This window comes from Phyllostomus discolor, chromosome 10, assembly GCF_004126475.2.
Source record: "Phyllostomus discolor isolate MPI-MPIP mPhyDis1 chromosome 10, mPhyDis1.pri.v3, whole genome shotgun sequence".
NCBI lineage: Eukaryota > Metazoa > Chordata > Mammalia > Chiroptera > Phyllostomidae > Phyllostomus > Phyllostomus discolor.
The window spans coordinates 78,099,621-78,121,296 of NC_040912.2; the positions used below are offsets into that span (position 1 = coordinate 78,099,621).

Genomic DNA, 21,676 nt, shown 5'->3' on the forward strand with positions numbered 1-21,676 from the left:
GTATCCCGGTAAAGAGTACCCAGAACAATTCCCCTTTGTAACTTGCCACCCTGCCCCCTACGCAAATGCCACTCTGAAACAAGACTTTCTTTATTCACCAGATGGTTCGATCATTTCGTTGAAGTCTGTGAGTATAAAACTGGATAGTAAATTTTAATTGTAACCCAATAGGGTAGAGTTTAGGGGGCAATGATAGGCTGCAAATGGAGTGTGTGGTTACTGTTCGCTTTCTGTTTCTAAAGGATGGGTGTGTGACCAGCGCCTGGACAGCCACCTCCCCGAATGCCCGGACCCCGCCACGGTGGTCCTGGGGGGCCTGGTGGCCCACCGTCCAGGGCAGCCAGAAGCCAGAAGCCACCTCCTTCTTCATACACATCCACCTCTCATGCCCAACCAGTGGGCAGGTCTCCCCGTGGCTGGAGAGGCTGGAAACCACTGCTCTGGATGAGTCGTGGCTTCCCTGGGGATGTTTCTACGCCCGGGAAACCAAGAGGGAGAAACTCTTCTGGTGGCAGAGAGGAGCTGGAAGGAAATGAGAACACGATGACCCCCGCACACAAGCTCTCTGGGTCTCTTTGGGGAGGCTGGGTCTCGCATACCTCAGGCTAATGCGAAACAGTAAAAGTTGATTTCTGTCTGCAAGCAATTAATTTGTGAGTTTCATGGAAATGAAAAAGTCGTATGTTCTGTGTAGATTCCCAAAGATTGAGAGCAGGCTCTCAGGAAGATGTTTGTGCGCTCACGCTCGTAGCGGCATTGCTACCACAGCCGGAAGGGGGAAGCGCCCCGAACGCCCATCGCCAGAGGCGTGGGTAACCAACGCGTGCCATAGTAGAGGGACTCTGATTCAGCCTTGAAAAGGAAAGTTCTGTCCCGGGCTGCAACACCGGTGAACCTTGAGAACACTTTGCTAAGTAAACCAGTCCCTGGAAGACAAATACTGTGTGATTCCACTTGAATGAGGCACCCAGAGCAGGCGAATGCATAGGGACAGAAGGTACGTGGGGGTTGTCAGGAGCCGGGGGAGGGGCAAGGAGGAGTGACTCCTTCCATGGGCAGAGTTTCAGCTGGGGGAGATGCAAAGGTTCTGGGGCCGATGGCGGTGATGGCTGCCCAACAATGTGCATGACTTTGTGCCACCGATCTGTATACTTAAACATGGCTGAGCCCTAGCTGGTGTGGCTCTCTTGGTTAGAGAGTCGCCTGGTGGACTGAGGGGTCACAGGTTCGATCCCCAGTCAGGGCACATGCAAGAAGACAAACATCGATTCTCTCTCTCTCTCTCTCTGCACCCCCTTCCTCTCTCTCTGAAAGCAATGAAAAAAAGAAATGCCCTCAGGTGAGGATAGAAAAAAATAGCTGAAATGTTATGTTTATTTTACCAAAATTAAAAAATGAAGCAGCGTGACTTGCTGGATTCAGAGCACACGCCCAACGGTGAGCTATCTCGGGGGCTCCACCTCAGGGCCGTTGGTGGAGCTGGCCGTTAACTGCTTTGCGAGCAAAGGCTGGGACTGGAAAGCCTCCCTCCACAATAAAGGCAAGGAAAACAGAGGATGTTCAAGCTGAAGGGGAAATTTTAAGGGGCCAGACGAGAAATAAGGCCACGGTAGCACGTAGGTGATTTATCACGGGGCCGTCGGAGCAGCAGTTCCTGCTAAGTGCACAGCCCTGTGCAGAAGTCAAGCAGACACTCCCTCTGGCCAGAGCCTGCACAGCCGCGTGCCTCCTGAGTGATGGGTCTGCTTTATTTTATGGACCATATAAATCTTGGAACTAGTCTTATTTTCTGTTGCTACTTTGGCCACAATCTTCCATCCATCCTAATAAGTATCCAGAGCCGGAAGACATGACACTGATGTAGCACCTTGGAAGTCAAGTGCACAGGCTTGCTGTTGGAAGGGCGGGCTCTGGAGTCTGACCACCGGGGCTCGAATCCCAGCCTGCTCCCTCCCGGCCATGGGACCCAGAGTTCTCTGTGCCCTCCGCTGTGCCGCCCGCTTCGGAGGGCTCTCGGGCAGCTCCGTGAAGGCATGTGTCCAAGCACTCCAATCTGGGCCGCTTGGCAGTCCACAAATAAATAGTGAGTATTTGTACAGTTGTTATTTTGCCCTGGTTTCCTCATTTATATTTTTCTCTTTTCTTGGGTACTTACTTACCTTTATAATTCATTCCGAATCCCTTGAGGAACAAAGGGCAGTGTGACTGTACGTGCAAGCCAGCCCCTACGCTAGACAGGAAGAGGGATGAAATGCTTGGAAGATGAGGTCCCTGCTGGTGCAAGAGAGAGTTAGGTGCTCATCACTCACTCTCTACATCCCTCCCCGGCGTGCCACTGATCTTTTCCACGTGGACTTACTGAGCACCAACTCAGTGGCGAAATCATCAGATCGCAGTTTCTTAAATAAGGGCCCATGAACTCCTGACATTTGTTTGCCAGATTTCTTACTTCTGTGAATACGCACAGTTTTTCTGAGGACAGGCGCTTGCATTCAATTCTCAAGGAATCCATGACCCCCTGAGTCCCAAAGCCTCGCTCCCACCTCTGCTCTGAGGCTCCCGGGCTTGGCCCTGCCTCCTCCAGAGGGACTGGCTGCTGCCGACAAGTGGGGGTCCCTGGGCACCGTGCATCCCCTCCTTGGCCTCAGCTTTTTCGCCTCCGGATGAGGCGGCTCGACTCGAAGGTCACCTGCATCTCCCTCCGTGCTAGCACCGTGACGGAGAAGTGCTAGGCCACGGGTACGGCTCTCACCTCGAGGTCCCGGAGGACGGGATGGTCTTCAATTCCCGGGAAGAGCACCCGCATGGTGTAGGTTCTGTAGTCCAGGAAGGGAATCCCGGCCCCGTCCAGGTCACTGGTCAGCTCGTGGATGTCCGTCTGCAGCTCGGCAAAGGCTGGCACAAGAGAAGCTCGTGAGAACCCTGGGTGGGGCAGGCCCAAGAGTTACCGCCGACTTGCCACACTCAGAACCTCACCCAAGCCCCTGGGGGGCATGAGCAACGGGCCTCAGATGTGCAGAAGTAAGAACTGGGAAGTTTTAAGTTAAGTAGCTGAGGCAAACAACACAGGCACAGGAGAAAGGTACAGCCCCAGGGAGCTGGTTGTGGGCCGAATTTCTTCCGAAGCTTGGATGGGGGCAGGCGGCCCACAGATCTATGCGGCTGCTGGGGCCAGGAGCACCCCCACACCTGAGGATGAAGGGCTTCGTCTGCAAAACGTGCTCGGGGTGGGGGGACTGGAGAGGAACGGCAGGTGGGGGTGGAGGAAAGGGGGAAGTTCCAGTGATGAAGGACCTACTCCCAATTCTGTGTTTTATAGTGAGTTTCCTTTCAAGACTTAAGAACAATTTCAGCCCTGGCTGGCGTAGCTCAGTGGATTGAGCGCGGGCTGGGAACCAAAGTGTCCCAGGTTCGATTCCCAGCCAGGGTACATGCCTGGGTTGCAGGCCATAACCCCCAGCAACTGCACATTGATGTTTCTCTCTCTCTCTCTCTCTCTCTCTCTCTCTCTCTCTCTCTCTCTCCCCCCTCCCTTCCCTCTCTAAAAATAAATAAATAAAATCTTAAAAATAAAATAAAATAAAAAACAAACAAACAAAAACACCTCATAAAAAAAAAGAACAATTTCTTCTGAAGTCCCAGTTCTGGGCTGTGCAGGTCACTGAAGCTATCAAACCACCAAACGGGGCCAGAATGGGGCTCTGCCACACCAATGCATCCCTTCTGTACAAATAAATATGCAGGGCGGGTCCTGTCCTTCCTTCCGCAAGTTGGTGCTACTCAGTGGTGAATAATGGGCTGTGTGCGGGCACTGCAGTCTGTGGAGGCAGCTCAGTCTCCAGAGAGTCACGGAGCCGCACACATCCTCTAGCCCAGGGGAAGCTGGTGCACAGGTCGAAGCCGTCATGCAGCACCAAAGCATTGACCACAGCCTGTCCTAGGCACAGCCTGTATCCCGGGCCACCCTCTGCCACTGCAGGAAGTCGGAGGTGATGTGCCCGGCCCTTCTCTGCCCTGCCTGTCTCCTCGGCACCTGCACCTGCACACATTCATGCATACATGCAGGCACAAACACACACATGTAAGCATGCATGTACACACATGTGCACACACCCAGAATGGATCAGCACGTGCTGACAAAGAACCAGTGGACATGAACTAACCAATGTTTCTTTCTATTTATACAAACACAAGAACAGAGAAAAAACACTTTAGTTGGGGAATCCGTAGAGATTCACAAGCCATGCGTGGCTCTAGAAAAGCCCTTGGAAAGCAAGCCCCGTGTCCGGGGAGTTCCGGTGACCCCAGGAACACCACACGGCTGCCCCCCCCCGGCCCTGGGCCCCACTGCCTCCTGCGGCGCTGACTTCAGGCCTGTGGAGATGGGGGTTTGGGGGCTTGTGGATGCCAATGCTTCTTGTGTGACAGAACAATGGGGAGGCCCGCTGGCCATAGACAGGCGGCTGTGACCACCCTGTGCTGCTCCGCTCCTATACCCTGAAACTACACTCTAGCCACACTGACGCAGGGGTCCTCGTCAAGGAAAGTGACTCCACAGCAGAGCAACCCTGACGCTTCCAAGTCAGACTTACACTGATGTGTGTGTGTGTGTGTGTGTGTGTGTGTGAAGGAGGAGTCAGCCTTTTTGGCATGTGTTGTCACCAAAAGCCCAGAGGAACACCCATGTACATTCTGAGTGAGGAACACGCCTGTGTGTTTGAGGGAGCGCATGGGAATACATGCATGAGCATGGGTGTGAGTGTGTGCATCAGTGATCGTCTGAGTGTGCAGGTCAGTGAGCGTCAGGGCTGTGAGGGCCCCAGCCAGGCCTCCTCTGGGCTCATGTGTAGGTGACGTGCTAGCTCACGGTCAAGTCTTCAGGAAGTCACCTTCCTGGACCCTGCCAACATTTAAGAGCCAGCCCCGGGCACCCTGGAAACACTCTCACGTTGAACCCTACACGGCGCTCCACAAGTCTTCCCTCCTGCCCGTGCCCGCGCGGGCAGCTCTGCCCCAGGCCGCAGCCCCGGCTCTCTGTGCCGCCTCCGACGCTCAGCTGGCTTCCCTGTCTGACCGCCAATGCCTCCGCCTCTGGAACATTCCGAGAGGAACCTGGCTGCACGCTCCCCCTCGCCGTCTCTCCCCGCTGGGGTGCCCAGCTGGCGGGGAGGAGAGGGAGAGAGCTGGCTTTTTATCAGTCTGCAGCTTCCCTTCAAGTCACCGAGCGCGCCGCCAACATTCAAAGCCTCACGCCTGCCGCACATAAAAGAGATTCTAATCACTACTCCTAATTAGAGGAAAGAGTACATTGCGGAGAAAAAAATTAAGCAGCGTAAATATAATAAAAGGCAGTAATTAACAATCCCACAAGGCGGATGCCGCGCTGACAGCTGAAGGAGGCAGAGAGGGGACGGAGTGGACCCACCTCCCGCCCGGGAGAGCCCCAGGTACGGGGCCGATTTGCTCTGCATATAAATCTCCAGTGAGGAACCGGCTCATCCCTCCAGCGTGACTCACAAAATGATATCCTGGGGGTGACAAGAGCCTGACTCCTTAATTTCCTTCTTGGATTCGGTGCAGCTGACTTCACTTCATGGTACATTGGTAATTTTTAAAGTACAAGCTGGGAAACACTGTTCCTTCGAAGTCACGATCAGCCCTACAGCCGTCCCTTCCTTCTGAAGGAAGAGAGCTGGAGTTGCCTGCACGCGTCGGGGCAGTCACCCCAGGGTTCCCCCAAGATGGGGGCGTCAAAGCCACTGGGCCAGGGTTCTGGGCTGGAGACTGCCGTGGCAGGATTTGGAAAGATGCCAGTTTGACTTGGCAGGGGGCAGCTCCAGGAGCGGGGACAGAAGGCTTTAGGCTGCTGTGGCCTTGCCGGGTGGGGCTGGCTAGGGTGTGGGACGGTCTGGGCACAGGCTCGTGGGTCGGATAAAGTTCTGCAGGCAGACGCTCAGCCCACTGCTTGTGTGTGAGACACACGTGCGCACACACACACACACATGCACCCGGCCTCCCGGCCACTCTGTACCTTCCTTGCACTCCAGGGCCACGCGGGACTCCAGGTTGTCCATCTGCATCTGCAGCCGCTTCAGCGTGAGGTCGCTTTCCCGGGACTTGCGCTTGTAGGCGATGAGCACGGCCACGATGAAGACGGTCAGCAGGCCGCCCGCCACGGCGATGCTGACGATGGCGGGCAGGCTGAGCGGGCTGTCCGGCGCGATGTACACCATCCCCGGGGAGTACTCCACGCCGCCCACGCGGGCCTGCGGGCAGAGCGGGCGGGATGGAGCCGGGTGTGGGGACAGGGCATCCGAGGGGACAGCCCCAAGTCACCAACAAATTGGTAAGCACGGGAGCACGAGAGAAATAGCCCCGGGGAGCAGAATCATCTGTGGTTGTGAAAGCAGAGGGGAGGGCGTGCAGGGGCTGCGGGAGGGGGTCCGGTCGGTGCAGCACAGACCACCCCTATGGCAGGAAAAGTCACACAGCCTCCCACTCAGGAGACAGCATGGTCACGTCCGTAAGGAAACAGCGCGTGACTGGGATCTAAAGAGTGTGACGCCATGACATCAACGACTGGCTCCCGGACACTCGCCCCATTGTAAGGACGAGGCACAGAACACGGTATTAAGGACCTTCCCAGGCCAACAGTGATGCTTTCCTGAGTCTCTTGCTCAGAGCGAACAGTTTACACATCATGTAAGGCTGGTTCGCAGGGCCCTCACGGTGGCACCGGGCAGCAGGGAGGGAAGGACAGTACAGAAGGGAGAAGTCAGAAGTGAGACAGGGAGGGGACTCGGGGTGTGGGGGGTGGCTGGAGGAAAGTTGAAGCAGGACATGACCCTCTCCTGGGAAGCCCTGGTGGCCCAGGACCAAGCTGGGCTGCTCAGGCCCCCGTGTCCCTGTGCCCTGTCTACCCAGGACAGACGGGGTCCCTCCAGCCTCACCATCACTTTGTGCCTGCCGATGAGGTTGGGTGACTCGCAGAGCAGCTGCACATCCGACACCGTCACCGCACACGGCTTCTCCCCGACCAGCACGGTGTAGTTCAACTTCACGTTGCCCCCAGCGACGGGCGGGATTAGGTTCTTGCCCTGGGTGGACAGGAAAGCCCCGTTCCCACCCCAGAGTCAGAGCCACAGCTACTGGCTAGCTCCACGCCCTCCCACTCACAGCTTCCAAACTGCTGGAGAGCTGTGGAGAGGCCTCCTTCCCTCTATAAGTCACCCCCCCCCCACACCAAATCAAGGTACATATACCATCACCCCCCCTTCCTCAGTGGGAAGTCAATAACCAAGGCACTCTTTTGGCCCATCCCAAATGCAGCCTCAGAATCCTTCTCAACACAGAGCTGAGGCGGTCACTACCAGCTGATTCAAACAGCCATAGCAGTTCAAGTTAAAACTTGATACCCACACTCCAAAGAACCCTATGCTGTGGTTTTCCAAGGGCTGCACAGAAGAGGCAGGATGGGCCTTTGGACTCCCAGGTCCTGGGCTCAGGAGACAGGAAGCTGGGGAGTCAGATGGCCAGGGTGCATTTGGCCACCCGGATCGGCCCCCACAGCTTGTAAAAGAGTGAGTCCCCCAACACAGACGCAGACCGAGTGTTTACGCACTCTGGGCTATAGCACAGTCTGCCAGGGACTCCAGTTACGAAACGTGGCAGGAGCCCAAGGCCTCTGGCCTCTTCCTGTGACTTGAAAAATGCCCTCCTCCCCCGCAGTGGCCTCCTATCCCCCACTGCGCCCCCCCCCCCAGCCTCAGCCTACCTTTAGGATGATGGGTGTGCCTGGCTTGAGCTCCAGGATCCCGGAGGGGCCAAAGGCCTCAAACACTGGGTTGGGGTAGTAGGTGAAGTTGGTCTTGTTGAGGATGAGCAGGGACTGGACATTGTCCAGGATGAAGCCGAACTCCTCGGGCCTCTCGGTCAGGTCGGACTGGTGGTCGGGCGCCAGAGCGAGGGCCGGCGCCTGGCAGGTCATCTCAGTAGCGTTCAGAACCTCACAGAGCTGTGGAGGGGAGACAGGACTATGGAGCATACCTCCACATACACATGGCCCCACCGCACCCCCCCAGGCCACCCTCGGCGCCGCCATACGGCATGGCGTTGGCCCGGGACAGGTGTGCAGGAGTCAGAACGCCTCCGCAGCCAGGACCACAAGGCCTGGGCACTCGAGGAATGAGCTGTGCTGCTGGCACGTGGCTCCACTCGGCCCGTGGTGGGTAGAGTAGGGACTAGGGCATCGCCAAGCTAAGGAGTGGGACTCGGGGTCGGAAGGGTGGAGGAATTCGGGTCTAAAGCCCCACACACCCAGAAGCGATTGCTCCTCCATGCCTGAATCCTGAGGTGTGAAAATGCCCTCATTCAGCTCCTCCAACCCAGCGTCCCAGTGCTCAGGGCCGTCAGGCGAAATGGGTCGTCAGTGTCCAGGATGGGCCTTTCTGAGTACTCGGGGAGCCGCACACCCTTTAGGGAAGCCGCATGCTGAGCGGACAGCCCCCACGGCCCCTGCCAGCCCTGGACTCACATTGATGTGCTCCTTCCCTCCATGCTTGGCGCGGATCTGGGGGTTCTGGATGAGGTCCAAGTGAGTGCCCCACACGGCGATGGGTGTGTTCCCACTGGCCGGGAAGAAAAAAGAGGGAGGTGTGTAAACACAGGGACAGGAATAGCAACGCCGACGATGATGATAATCCATCAGACTGAGCTCCGACATGAAAGACCACGATAACCAGTAGGCATGACAATGTTCATGGGGACAGTGGTGACAAGCTGACTGAATAATAATAAGGGAGAGCTCTCGGAGGCCAAGGCAAAGACAGTGATGGCCAGATGTCCGTGGCCATCCTGCACTGAGCTCATCTGGAGCGTGGACACCCTGCGGTGGCTGGGGCTACAGCTCAGCCTCCTCGGCCGCCCCAGGCCCCCTGACTGCAGTCCCCACCAGTCTTAGAAAGTTTTCACAGTGCCCTTGGCCAATGCAGCGGACCTCGCCCACCAGACCCTCCAGGGTCTGAGCACAGCCTCCTGCCCCAGGGCATCCATCCCACAAATCTCCACTCCAGGGGCTCAGTCGGCTTGGACCTGTGGAAGGCAGAGGCCCAGACGCCAGGAACCTGCTCTGGGGACGCAAATATGGAAGCCTCCCAGATCAAGGTCTCCTCACTTCGGGGTGCCAGCCAGAGAACTGATGATGGGTGGGGGGTCAGGAGATTCATCTTGGTGCAGCTTTTCAAAGGCAACCTGGATGCCATTGTCCTACTTTAGGGTGGCTGCGAAGCTGACAAGGGGCGGGGACTGTCTTCCCTGGAGACAACTCAAAGTGAAGGGAAGAATCACCTTTTCCTCAACCAAGGGAGTATCTTCCAGAAGAACCCTACTGCCCATAATAGTTGAGTAGTTATAAGCTTGGTGGGCAAAGAATCTTGAACACTCACGTTCATTTCCAGCCCTGTATTCACCCGTCCCCATGCCCCCCCACATTCCTGTGAAACCATGAGCTCTTCTGCCCATGACAGTGTCTGAGAATGAGCTGTGATATCCAACCATCTCCCGATCTTCTCGGTCATCTCAGGATGCCTTTACCCAACGCCCCCATCACCATTCCTTACATCACCCAGGCTGGTGTAGGCAATGCGGCACCCGGATTCTGCAGCGCCGCCTCAGGGCAGGTGTGACCTGCAGCAAAAACCCCGCAGCCTCGGGCAGACTCTGAACCTGCCTGCACCCTCCCTCTTCCTGTCCACGTGACTCGGGGGTGGCTGCTGAGTGCCAGGGAGGATGGCACCTCCATTTCCGTGACGATGATACGAGAAAGAACCGAATGAAAAGATGCTGTGGCCTCCTCAGGGACTTTGTCTTGGGCACAGGAGCCCACTCCCTGGACTCAGCAGGCCCCGGGGGGACATCCCAGAATACATTTTTATAGGCTATTTCCCCTCTCCATGCCTTGTGGGTCTCATCTGCTGTGAGATCCTGGCTAAAACTGATAAAGCTTGGGCTTTAGAGAGTTAATTGCTAAGGACAACCTCTTATCAGGAAAGCTGCCTTTTCTGGTGTGTGGCAAACTCTTTCTGTAAAGGGTCAGAGAATAAATATTTCAGGCTTCCCAGGCTACGTGGTTTGCCACAATCACTCAGCTCAGCTGTTGTGGTGAGAATGAAGCTACGGACAAAACATATACAAATGGGTGTGGCTGTGTTCTAATAAAACTTTATTTACAAAGGCAGGCAGACAGTCAGATTGGGGCCCAGCCTGGAGTTTGCTGACTCCTGGTTCAGAGAACTCCTTGTTCTCTGCACTGGACTGGCCCCTGACTCCTGCCTCAGCTGGTGGAGACCACATTTCCACCCCCACCCGCCCCCCCATCCCAAGTAGACAGTGGGAGGGCTGAGGACGCAGAGGCTCAGAGGAAGGGGGCACTGAGCCAGGCACTGCACTGTGCATGTGCACCTCCCTGAATTCTCAGCCGCCCTTGGAGGGAGCTGGCTGATGGGAAACCCTGAACTCGGGGAGGTTAAGTAACCTTTAAGGTCACTTGGCTGGTAAGCAGTGGCGCTGGGCTGAGCCCACGCCCTCTGACCCCAAGCCTTCGTTCCATCCCCCACACGTTTCCTGAAGCAGAGGTTTCCCAGGGATCACCCGGGGCCTTGCAGTCAGGATGCCCTCTGCAGGCCCTGGAGAAGCAGACTCCTGCTGCCTGCCTGAAGTTCCCTCCCCGAGGGGAGACACCCCCACTCCAGGTGCCACCCAGCCAGGGCTGAAAGGGTCCCCAGGGATCCTGGAGTTTCCCAAGCCCCAGGGGTAATCAGTCAAGAAGTAGAGACCCTGGGAGATTATGCAAATGACCCAAGTCAGCGTGTGACTGGCTGAGCGAGAGGCAGCACCAGAGGGTCTTTCTGCAACAGCATTGTACGGGGCTCCCTGGCCTCAGAGACATGTTCTGTGGACCAGGCCTCGGAGGAGGGCAGGGAATGAGACCCAGTCCCTGCCCTTGGGGAGTTTTTGCAGTAGTGGGAAGCACAAAGCAAGCAGGCAACGGGAGGTCACCGTGCTGAGACAAAGGTCAGCAGGAGGCTGCGGAAGCACGGAGGCCGCTCGTGCTACCTGGACCCCTCTGGTCGGCATGCACTTGCTTTCCTTCCAGAGAGGACCGGGGAGAAGCCAGACCTGATCTTACTCCCCCTCCCACGTTCCTCAGCAGGACTTGAATTACTGTCCGTATTTGCCAGGAGCGAGGTTTAGGGGAGAGGGACCGACACCTCCCTCGGGCAGTCACTCTGAGATGGGTACGCGGCCTCCACACCTCGAATTAGAGGCCGCAGCCTCTGGTCGGTCAGAGCTTGGCCTCCAGGGCCGGGTCCTCCTCAGAGATGTCCTCGGGGACATCTCAGCGTGGCCCCCAGAGCTCCCCTTGGCTTTTGAGAGACAAGGAAGGACGGGGCGGGTGGGCGGCTCCTACCTGACGATGCTCCAGTCTGGCTCAATCCGCACGATGGTGGGGTCCTCCACGTACTGGAAGAACAGGTCCTGGCGGATCCTGGCCCTGTCCACCTGCACCGTCACCTTCATCTCCATCACCTCCTCTGAGGACGTGGTGTTGCAGACGATGTAGGATGAAGAGCGCCTGGAGGGAGGGAAGACACGGAGCTGGGCTCCTGGGGGCCCAGGAAGGAGGTGGTCCTGGGTCAGGGCCCTCTCATGCCCCTCCCTGTTTGTCCAGCTCCTCCGAGGTCATGGTGAGCGTGGCCTCAGATGTAATAAACCTTTGGGACCTACTGACAAAGACAGGTTCTTCTGAGCCCTCTTTCTGACTAGGCCTCCCCCTGGGGCCTGGTCTGCAGCCGGCCCAACCCCACTCTCAGCAAGAATCCTGCGAAGTCAGTTCAGCAAGAATCCCCCCAACCCTTGATATCTGCAGGCCCTCTGTATCTGAGCACCCTGGCCAGCCTTCAGCGAGAATCCTGCTGAGTTGGTTTAGCAAGGATTTCCTCTTAGGAATCTCCTACCCACTGGCCTCTTCCTCTGCTTGTTGGGTGTAAATCCCCAGCCGTCTTTGCTGTGTTTGGAAGTGAGTCTCTCTTCCCTACTGTGATGTTTGGCACCTACTGCAACAGGCCCGAATCAATTCTCTGTGCCCTAGGTCACAAGCAGCTTTTCTTGAACAGTCCTCCTGCAAGGCCCGGCCTCGCCTGACTTCACATCTGCCCTGGCCTTCCTCATAGTTCCCTCCTGGGAATCCCTCTCTGCAGAACCTCCAGCCTGTGGAGGGACTGACCCCCTGTCACCTCTCCTAGAGTCAGAGAGTCCTTCGCTGGATGCACCTCCTGCCTCCTTGGCCCCTGGGCTCCTGGCTCAGGAAAGGCAGGCCCTGCTGGGGTTGGGTGGTGGAAGCAGGAGAGAGAAAGCCAGCCGCCTTTGGAGATTCGGTTGTAGCTAGCTGGGGCAGCTGCCCCACCAGCTCTCGGCAGTCCCTGCCTGCTCTGCAGAAGCTAACCCGAGGGAAGAGGCTCTCGGTCCCAAACTGTGTCCCGTGGAAGCCCAGGTTCTGCACGGTGGGTGGTATGGGGCACCAAGGGGAAACTGTGCAACAGCACGAGAGGCCCATCGGGGAGGGGTGCCTGGCAGGGCTTCAGACCGAGCCAGACACCCACAGCCAGGGGTGCCCAGAAAGCCCTGTCCCGAGGAGGTCAGCCACGTTCCACGGGGAGGAAGCATTCCCAGAGGTTAGCCTGAGCCAGCTGCCGCCTGGGCAGCTCCGCCCCACTCTGTGCCCTGCGCCCCACAGCCTGCCCCGCGGGGAGTTACCTGTGGAAGAGGCAGGGCTGCTTCCCGAACATCACCACCACGTTGCTGCCCGCGTTCAGGTTGGTGCCGGTGATGGTCACCTGGGTGCCCCCGGACATGGGCCCCCGGCTGGGCTTCAGGTCTGAGAGGGTCAGCGTCTGTGTGGAGAAGGGTCCGGCCTGAGACACAACCCGAAAGGGCCGCAGAGGGTTCTGTGCAGGCCTGAGGCAGCGCCCACGGCCCGGTCCACCTTCTGGAGTCCCCACTGTTGGTGGCCTCCCAGGGGGCCGGCAGACTTTTGGCGCTTGTATGGGAAAGCAACTGTTCTGACCCCTGGAGGTTGCATTTCTATATTGATAATAGTAACAATACCAATAATAGCCGCTATGTACTGATTTTTTTTAAAGTGGTGGGCTTTATACCATCATATATATAATAATTTAATGTATTTTAAATATATATATAAGTAATGTAACCACCCAATTAATCCTACACGGTGTGTGTTGTTACCCACGGTGCATTCAGAGACGTTAGGTGCAGTTTCCAAGGTAACACAGCTGAAAAGCGGTGCAACCGAGATCTCTTCCCGAGCCCTGGCTCCTCGCCTCCTCTCCAGTCTCCGAACACATTTGCTTTCGGAAGGCGAGCTGCGCCTTCCGCAGACCTTCAGAGAGCTGCCCGAAGCACCCAGGGGCCAGAGCAACGGGGAGTGAGGGCTCCAGGGGAACCCGTGGGGGCAGGCGGGCAGAGCCGGGTCAGCGGATCCAGCGGAGTCGCAGTGGAGATGGTGGGGCGGGGAGGCTGAGGACTTGGAGTTGCTGTGTGTTCTTTCATTAGCATTTTAATGGAAAAAACTTTCTCCAGTCCCAGGTGAGAAGACTGTATCTGCATTTAAATGAAGATTTCATTCTCCCTGCCCCCCCCCCCAGCCCCTGCCCCCTGGAAGAATTCTGCACCGAAAGTTGAACCCACTCAGCTCCTCTGAGCTGGCGGGCAGCCTCCCCACAGAGAGGCCTGGATTTGTAGCACCGGAGAAGCCTGCCATTCCGCGGCTTGGCCTGGGCGCACCCATGCCCACGTACAGGCACAGGGCACTTGCGTGGGGTGGGGTGGGGGCGCAGGCTGGGGTCCACCTGCGCTCTGCTCGCAGGTCCTGGCAGATCCCGAGCCTGGCAATGCTGTGGCACCCGCCAAGTTGAGGAAGGCCTTCTTCTGCCTCTGCTACTGGCTCGACCAGAGACACGAACGAACAGGGCAGAGTGGAGTGCCGAAAGGGTCTTCCTTTCTCTGTGCTATGTAGAGAGCGCTGCTTGACTTGGGACAAGTCACTTGACCTCTCTGATCACAAAATCAGGGAACTGGGTCACAAGGGGGTTATCTCAAAGGTGCCTGCCGGTTTTCTGGTTCTGTAACTTGGTGCCACCTCCCACAGAAGGTTTCTTCACCCCACTGACTAAAGGGAGAGCTTCCGGACCTGGGCCCTGCCGGCCTCCCCAGAGAGGGAAGGGAAAGAGGTGACTCTTTGTGTGTGTGTGTGTGTGTGTGTGTGTGCACGCGTGCGCTTGGGCACAGGGGCTGCGAGGAGGGCGGAGCGGGAAGAGATCTACTAATCAAAAGCAGGCCAGTGAAGATAGATGGGGTGAAAGGAGAGCGGGTGCCCTGGCTGCCTGTGGGGGGGGCAGGTACTTGGACGGGGTAGAAGTGAGTAACCTCTGCTGGCTTTGCTGGGGTTGTTCTGGGGGCTGGGAGAGGATGAGATGGGGACTGTTTTAAAGTTGTGAGAAACTATAAATTATTCAAGACATGCGTCATAAATATTTCACGGTGGGTTTGCACGGGAAATCAAATCCCACCTTATTTGCCACCTCTTCTCGGGGCTCCTGGATGGACGTAGAGGGAAGGGAAAGGCACTCTTTCCAGGGGGATCTCCCGGGACAGAGCTTGTGACAAGGCTGGAGTGCATCACGGAGCCCGGACTGATTGGGGGAGGGAAACTGAGGGAGACCCGAACCTTACCCCTGACCTCGGCCCCGGGAAGCAGCACCCCAGCATGCCCTAGGTCCTGAGAAGCAGTCACAGAATCCCAGAGGAGCCCTGGAAAGGGGGTCCCCGGTGGAATCCGACTCCAGAGGAGCTCGGGCTTCCTGTGGGGCCCAGCCTGATCTACCTGCCAGCTGCCAGGAAGGCAGGGAGGGCTCTGAGGTGCTGAGGAGCATGAAGAGGGCCCTTCTGTCTCGTCCCGACTTCCCGGTGAGGTTCTCGGAGACCTCTGCCCCTCACTCCCACTCGGAACCCCTGGGAGCTCTGTGGGGCGGCCCTCATCCATCAGGCCCCTAAATGCAAACTGGGGTCTGGGGAGGAGACTGGGGTCCCTACCACCATTCCTCCTCCTGGAAAGTCTTCCTGAGTGAACATGTAGCAGCAGGACCGTTCTCCCGAGATGCCTCCTCCACAGGGAGCTGACACAAATGTTTGAGGCCTGGGGACCTGCAGGGCCGACAATAGCTCTCCTCCTTCCTGACTTGCCTCCTGCCTGCCTCTCCTCCTCCCCATCACCCCTCCCTCCCCCCCTCCCCCTGCCCCCATCTTCTGGTGCATTCCCCTGCTCTACCTCGTCCCAGGAACCGCCTCCCACTGCACAGGATCCACACAGGAAACTGCATCCTGCCTTGCACAAACCCCGCCTTTCCATCAGCACCTTCCAGGAAGCCTTGCCTCAATACCCCACATCCAGCCGCATCCTGCTGCGGGGGAGACACGCATGCAGGCAGGACTGACCTGCCCTGGGAGCAGCAGGGGCTTCTGAGTGTCCACCATGGAGACGCTGTAAGAGGGAAGCCTGAGAGCAGATGTCAGCAGACACGAGGTAGCTACTCAGTAAACGCTACCTCCGGGCCAGTGGTCCTCAGCCCAGCCTGCGGTTAGGACCTGCTGGGGAGCTTCGTGCCCCAGCTGTAGGGTGTGCGTCAGTCCAGGGGGGCTCCAGAGCACTTGGCTTAAAGCCCCTCAGGACACTCTAACACGCAGGGAGGGTTAGAACTCACTAAGTGCTGTGGCGGCTGGCAAAGAAATCAACAACCGGGCTTCGTCTCCACACACGGGCTGGCTGGATGGAGGAGCAGGGCTGCAAGGAGGCAACGCTGAGCGCCAGCCAGTGCAGACAGATGCCATGCATCCCCAGTGAGCGGGAGCGGGCACCCCGGGAGAAGGCTGAGGAGCGGGCAGTGAGCAGGACTTGGAGGGATGGGGGATGTGGTTTAGAGGAATGAGGGGAAGGAGAGAGAGAAGGGAAGGGGGTTGGGTCACACAAAGCCTGGAGCAATAGGACTGGAGAGGCAGGGCAGCCAGACCACGGAACTTGGAAGAAAGCTAGAGGCAGCGGGTGCCTGGCTCTGAGGCAGGAGCTGCCATATTGAAAATGGCATTCCACCGTGGTGGATGGGTCTGGATGGGTTCAGACCAGAGGCAAGGATTTGAGGAGGCCACTGTGGTGGTAAACAGAATGGGAAAAGTAAAACTCCTGGACACGGTGATGGAGAAGAACTAAAGGAAGCCGAGCCACAGTCCAACACTGTGGGCTTGAGTGACAGGCCAGTGATGGAAATGGGCAAGTGAGGGTGACACCCTGTTTGTGGGAGCTGACGCCTGGGGGGGTCATGAGAGCGGGGGGCGGGACATTCAGGGGGCAGTGGCCTTTGGGCAAGTCACCGAGGTGAGAGGTCTGGCTGGTGGCACGGCAGAGACAGCTAAGGCCCAGAGGAAACAACTGCTTAATGAGGTGGTGGCTGTCCCCAGTACTGTCCACTTTGTCACTGCCCAGCACCCACAGGATCAAAACCATGCCAGGCAGGTGAGTGGCCAGGGCAGTGCAGTGCTTGCTTTGGCCCCTGCAGTGGCTGACCTTTGACCGCAGCCACCAGAGTTCGTGCCGTGTTGGAACGCCAGGCCACACCTCTCCAATACCTGCTGAGGGCTGTCTGTCTCTCTGTCCCCATCTCTCTTTCTCTCTGCCTCTCATTGTCTCAGCCCTGCTGGAGTAACAATTTATGTACATTATACATATATATATATAATATGCAACATATGTGTGTACTTTCTGTATCAGCACATGCACATTTATTACTAATTGTCTCAAGGTGCATTGGGTGTAACTTTAAATTCCCCTCAAATCCTTTCAGGAGGAAGTGGAGGTACAGATCCTAAACAAATAGATAAAACTACACATCCCTTAGATCCATTACATGTGTGTGTTCTTCTACATGAGTTTCCGGTGTGTTTCATGACAGACAACTGTTTATAAGGTCGGCTGGTTTTCCAAGAGCAGAGTGGGAGGGGCACAGGGGCCAGGGCTCAGGTGGGCGGGGCATCTACACTCAGCCCTCCAAGGCCGGTCCCCACCACGCTCACATTGGCATGCAAGTCCTGCGTGTCATTGCACCTTCTCAACTGTGGCCTCCTGCGGGAGGGGCCGTGTTGGGTGTGACTGGTCACGGGATGCCCACAGACCAGGGCAATCAAATTAGTATTATAGAACTCAACCAATTAAGCAAATATTGATCAATGAATACCTAGTGAAAGGTGCTGTGCAAGGTGACGAACAGTTGTCGCTTGAACAGAGAAAGAAGAGGATGGTGGTAGATGAAAGAGAAGGAAAGAAGGAAGAAAGGAAGGAAGAACGGAAGGAAGGGGGGAAGGATGAAAGGAAGAGAGGATGGAAAGATGGGAGGAAGGAAGGAAGAAAGGGAGGGAGGAAGGGAGAGAGGGAGGGAGGGAGGAAGGAAAAAAGGGAGGAAGGGAGGGAGGAAGGAAGGTGAAGGCTGGCTCCCCATGACAAACTGCAGGCCATTTAACGCTCAGATATACAATCCACCACTCAGGTTTCTGCCTTCCCAGAGCAGCTCAGCATCATGAGGAAATTATACAAGCACAGTTGTCATTAACCTGACAGGTTAACTGGATGGTAAGACAGGTTGGAAAAGGATGCGGCCCATGTGGCAGGGGATGTGCCCATGTCTCCGGCATCCCTGTTATCAGAGGTTCTGAAAGCCGCTGCCCTACAGAACCCCTCACCCAGGGCCGGCCAGGCAGACTTTGCCGGGCCAGGGAGGGTCCAGGCTGCAGGGAAGGGAGGGCTGGGTGATGTCTGCCTCAGGGCCGTGGGAGGGGGAGGGAGATGCGGGGAAATGGGTGCTGAGGTGGGAAGGGTAGCGGTGTGGGTAGAGGAAGGTGAAGTGGAGTGCAAGTGGGATGTGGGACAATGAGGCAGTCACGGGACAGGGGTGGCTGGTGGTGAGTGGGGAGGGTGGGGTGAGCAAGGATGATGGGAGGGAAATGACGACAGGGTGCCAGTGTGCAGGGCAGGGCACGGGAACCCTGGGGACAACCACAGACGTCATAAAGGAACCGACACTGGAAGTGAGAGGTTGATTTTATGGCATGCTCACAGCTATACCATGGGGTAGATGCTATTATTGTCACCTCCATTTTAGAAATGACGGTCCTGAGGCACAGAGAGGTTAAGCAGCTTGCCCAGGTTCACTCAGTGAGTGGCAGAGCTGGCACCCAAATCCCAGGAGTCCTGATGCATAACTGCCACTCTCACCTTCCGTGCCACACTGCCACTCAGAGGGGATGCCGGGGCCCAGGAGCCAAAGCCACTGCCCTGGAGCTGCGAGCCAGGCACAGGCGGATTTGAACCCAGGTCTTCCAGACTTCCACAGCTGTGCTCCCACGTGCTGTAGAACAGGACCCCCCTGACCTTGCCCAGGATTGGCCCCAGAGGTCGAGATGAGGCCAGCAATCATGGTACCGAGGTCGGTGGCCTGTGCCTGGCCAGGCCACTGGTGGCCGGGACTCACCATGAAGTAGTAGAGCTGCGAGGACCGGGCCATGAACTCGGGCCGACACACGGCCACACAGATTTCCACGAAGCCGGCATGCTGGCTGGGCTTGGCCTCCCCCATCTCACACACGATCCTGCAGGTGGGAGAGGACAGACCCCATGGGTCACAGGAGGGTCACGGGCTCCCAGCCATTACCCCTGGGCCCTAGGCTCTCAGCGGGGTCCTGGGGATGGGCAGGGCAGGAGGAGGGGAAAGACACCCCAGATTACTTCCTGCAGGGGCTCCTCCTTGGATCTCAGGAAATGAGAAAATACGGCCTTCAGAGTCTCCCTGGAGGCCCTCTGCAAAGTGGGGAGCCTAGGGGAGGGTCCCTGCATTCTGACCAGTCACTCAGTCCCTAATTCATGAATCAGCCCCTCGATTATGAATTACTGTGAACTTTGGCCAAACAACTTAGCTGAAGGAGCTGGCAGGGCCAGAGAGGAGGCAGGACTTGCCCGAGGGCCCCCAGCAGGTCAGACAGGAGCCCTGGTTCAGACCTCGGTGGGCAGGGCAGGTGGGTGCTGTCCAAGCCCCGCTGCTCCAGGGGTGGGGCGGGGCCTCAGAGGTGCTTCCGCTCCCAGCCCCCCAGCCCAGGAGGAGGCACTCAGGGTGGGGGACAGGTGATGATAACTTTTTCCCTTTTTATACATTTTTATTGCTTTAGTTACAAAATTTGTTCATACCCTTTGAGACTGGGACAGTACAGAAGTGTGACCGTAAAAAAAAGTGTCCCTTTTTCACTCCTAACCTCTCCTAAAAGTTTGGTATATATAACCTTGCAGACCTTTTACTAGACCTCTGCAAATATATTACATAGATAGATAATCTCCATTTTACAAATGAGGAAACTGAGGCACAAAAAAGTTAGGCAACTTTCTCAGATGCATATATTTGCACACATATAAACATATATATGTATGTTTGATATGCACAGACATAAACATAAATGTTATATACACACGCACATATATACAAACATACATATGTAAAGAAACATACACATGATCATTAAAATAAAGTGAAGCATAATTTATTCTAACATCTCTCTTTTTACTCAGCACTACAGCATGGGTGTTCCTTCGTGTCACCGTACACATTCTGACGGCTTCCTAGATTTTCATACTATGACTGTGCCGTCATTTCTCGCCATGACTACTGGTGAGGTGCACATATTTTCTCGTGTATGTGTGTGTCTCATCTCACACAGCCTTCCCGTTGACTTGTCCAAAGCCCTCTCTTTATTTTGCTGATGGACTGGCCTTTGGAGCTGCTGAACTAGGGTATTCACTTTCGCCTCTAATAAATATTGCATTATTTTCTCCCAGTTGGTCACCCGTGTTTCAATTTTGTCTATAATGCCCTTTGCCACGCTAAAGTTTAAAGGTAGCGGCGTGGTTCCGTTGCTGGTTCTTCTACTTTCTGGCTCCTGGGTTCTGCATGTCCCTTAGAGAGAACATCCGGGACAGGGTCCAGCAAAAACACGTGCCCTTTGGTCCAAATACTGTAATTAATACAAGTTCAGCATAAAAAAAATAGAAAGTGCACAAAAGCCCTCACCCTACCTATACCTGCCCCCAGAGGCCTCCCCCGGAAATACTCTGTGTCAGCCCTGGTGTGCACATGTCTCCAGTCTGGCTCATCTTTCTTAAATTTAATGAGAAACTCTGCATTCTGCTGGGGAACCTGTTTGCACCTAATATACTGAATGCCCTGAGAGTATTCCTGGCCATGATTCTTCCACGATATCACATTTAATGGCTGTGTAGTTTATTGTCCTCTGCACATAAAATAATTTATTCAGTTGATTAATTCCCTATTTTCAAACATACAAATTGCCTCTAAAATTTTACTATTATAAATAAGGCTGAAATAAGTATTCATGCAAATAAACATTTGCGCATTCCGGTTATGAAGGGAAGAATCCAGAAGCATTATGGCCAGGCTGAAGATTTGTGATGCTCATTTCCAAACTGCCTTCTAGAAAGTTTATCCCAGTTTGCCCTCCCTACACGAGTGCACAAATGTGCTGTTTCTCTTCTCATTGGCACTGGGCGCCGCCTTTCCAAAGCTGTTCCCTGTCGTTGTAATTTGCGTCTCATTGATTACCACTGATGTCATGTGATGACATGACTTTTGGTTGTTTGTGTCGTTTTTCTTAAAATTGTGTATTCTTTCTTTAATTTTTTTAGATTTTATTTATTTTTAGAGAGGGAAGGGAGGGAGAAAGAGTGAGAGAGAGGAACATCAATGTGCGGTTGCTGGGGGTCATGGCCTGCAACCCAGCCATGTACCCTGGCTGGGAATCGAACCTACGACACTTTGGTTCACAGCCCACGCTCAATCCACTGAGCTACGCCAGCCAGGGCCTCTTTGTGTCATTTTGAATCATACATCCATGCTCTTTGCCCATTTTGTGATAGTTCCCTTCTACCTACAAAACCTCTTTAGATGTTAAAAAAAAAAGCATCTCTTAACTGTAACAGGGTATAACCGTATACCCAGTTTATCATTCCTATTTTCCTTTTGCTTACGGTGATTTTCGATGCTCAAGTTTTAAGTTTCATTACTCAGCTCTTCTCATCTTTTCCTTTATGATTTCTCTTTTGCGGTTATACTTAGAACGCCGTTCTTTTCTTGAAATGAGATGAATTCTCACATGTAATTCCTGCTAATCCTTTCACAGCTTCATTTTTTACACTTAACTTTTTAATCTGTCTGGAATTTATTTTGCTTTATAAAGTGAAGGGAGGATCTGACACTGTAATTTCTTTCAGGGAGTTAACCAGCGCCATGGACTGAATGATCTTTCCTTTCCTTGCTGATTCCAAATGTCACTTTTATTACATGCTAAATATTTATATATCAGGATTCTGTTTCTGGGTGTTTATCTTATTCCACCCATCTAACGAGTACCACAATATTTCAATCCTGTGGCTTTATGATTTTTTTTAATGTCAAGCCCCAAGTAGGACATTTCAAGATCCCTGCAAATGACAATA

General features: G+C 55.3%; 1 protein-coding gene across 1 annotated transcript in view; it reads right to left on the reverse strand.

The window, feature by feature from the left end:
- The window catches only part of PLXNA4 (plexin A4), a 408,926-nt gene that overhangs the window by 39,453 nt on the left and 347,797 nt on the right, over positions 1-21,676 (reverse strand). The window contains exons 14-21 of the mRNA XM_028525438.2: positions 18,651-18,768; positions 12,814-12,950; positions 11,468-11,632; positions 8,534-8,627; positions 7,775-8,014; positions 6,951-7,097; positions 6,032-6,266; positions 2,753-2,895 (exon numbers count right to left, since the gene is read on the reverse strand). Coding sequence (XP_028381239.1) covers positions 2,753-2,895; positions 6,032-6,266; positions 6,951-7,097; positions 7,775-8,014; positions 8,534-8,627; positions 11,468-11,632; positions 12,814-12,950; positions 18,651-18,768 — 1,279 coding nt within the window. The remainder of the gene's footprint in view (positions 1-2,752; positions 2,896-6,031; positions 6,267-6,950; positions 7,098-7,774; positions 8,015-8,533; positions 8,628-11,467; positions 11,633-12,813; positions 12,951-18,650; positions 18,769-21,676) is intronic.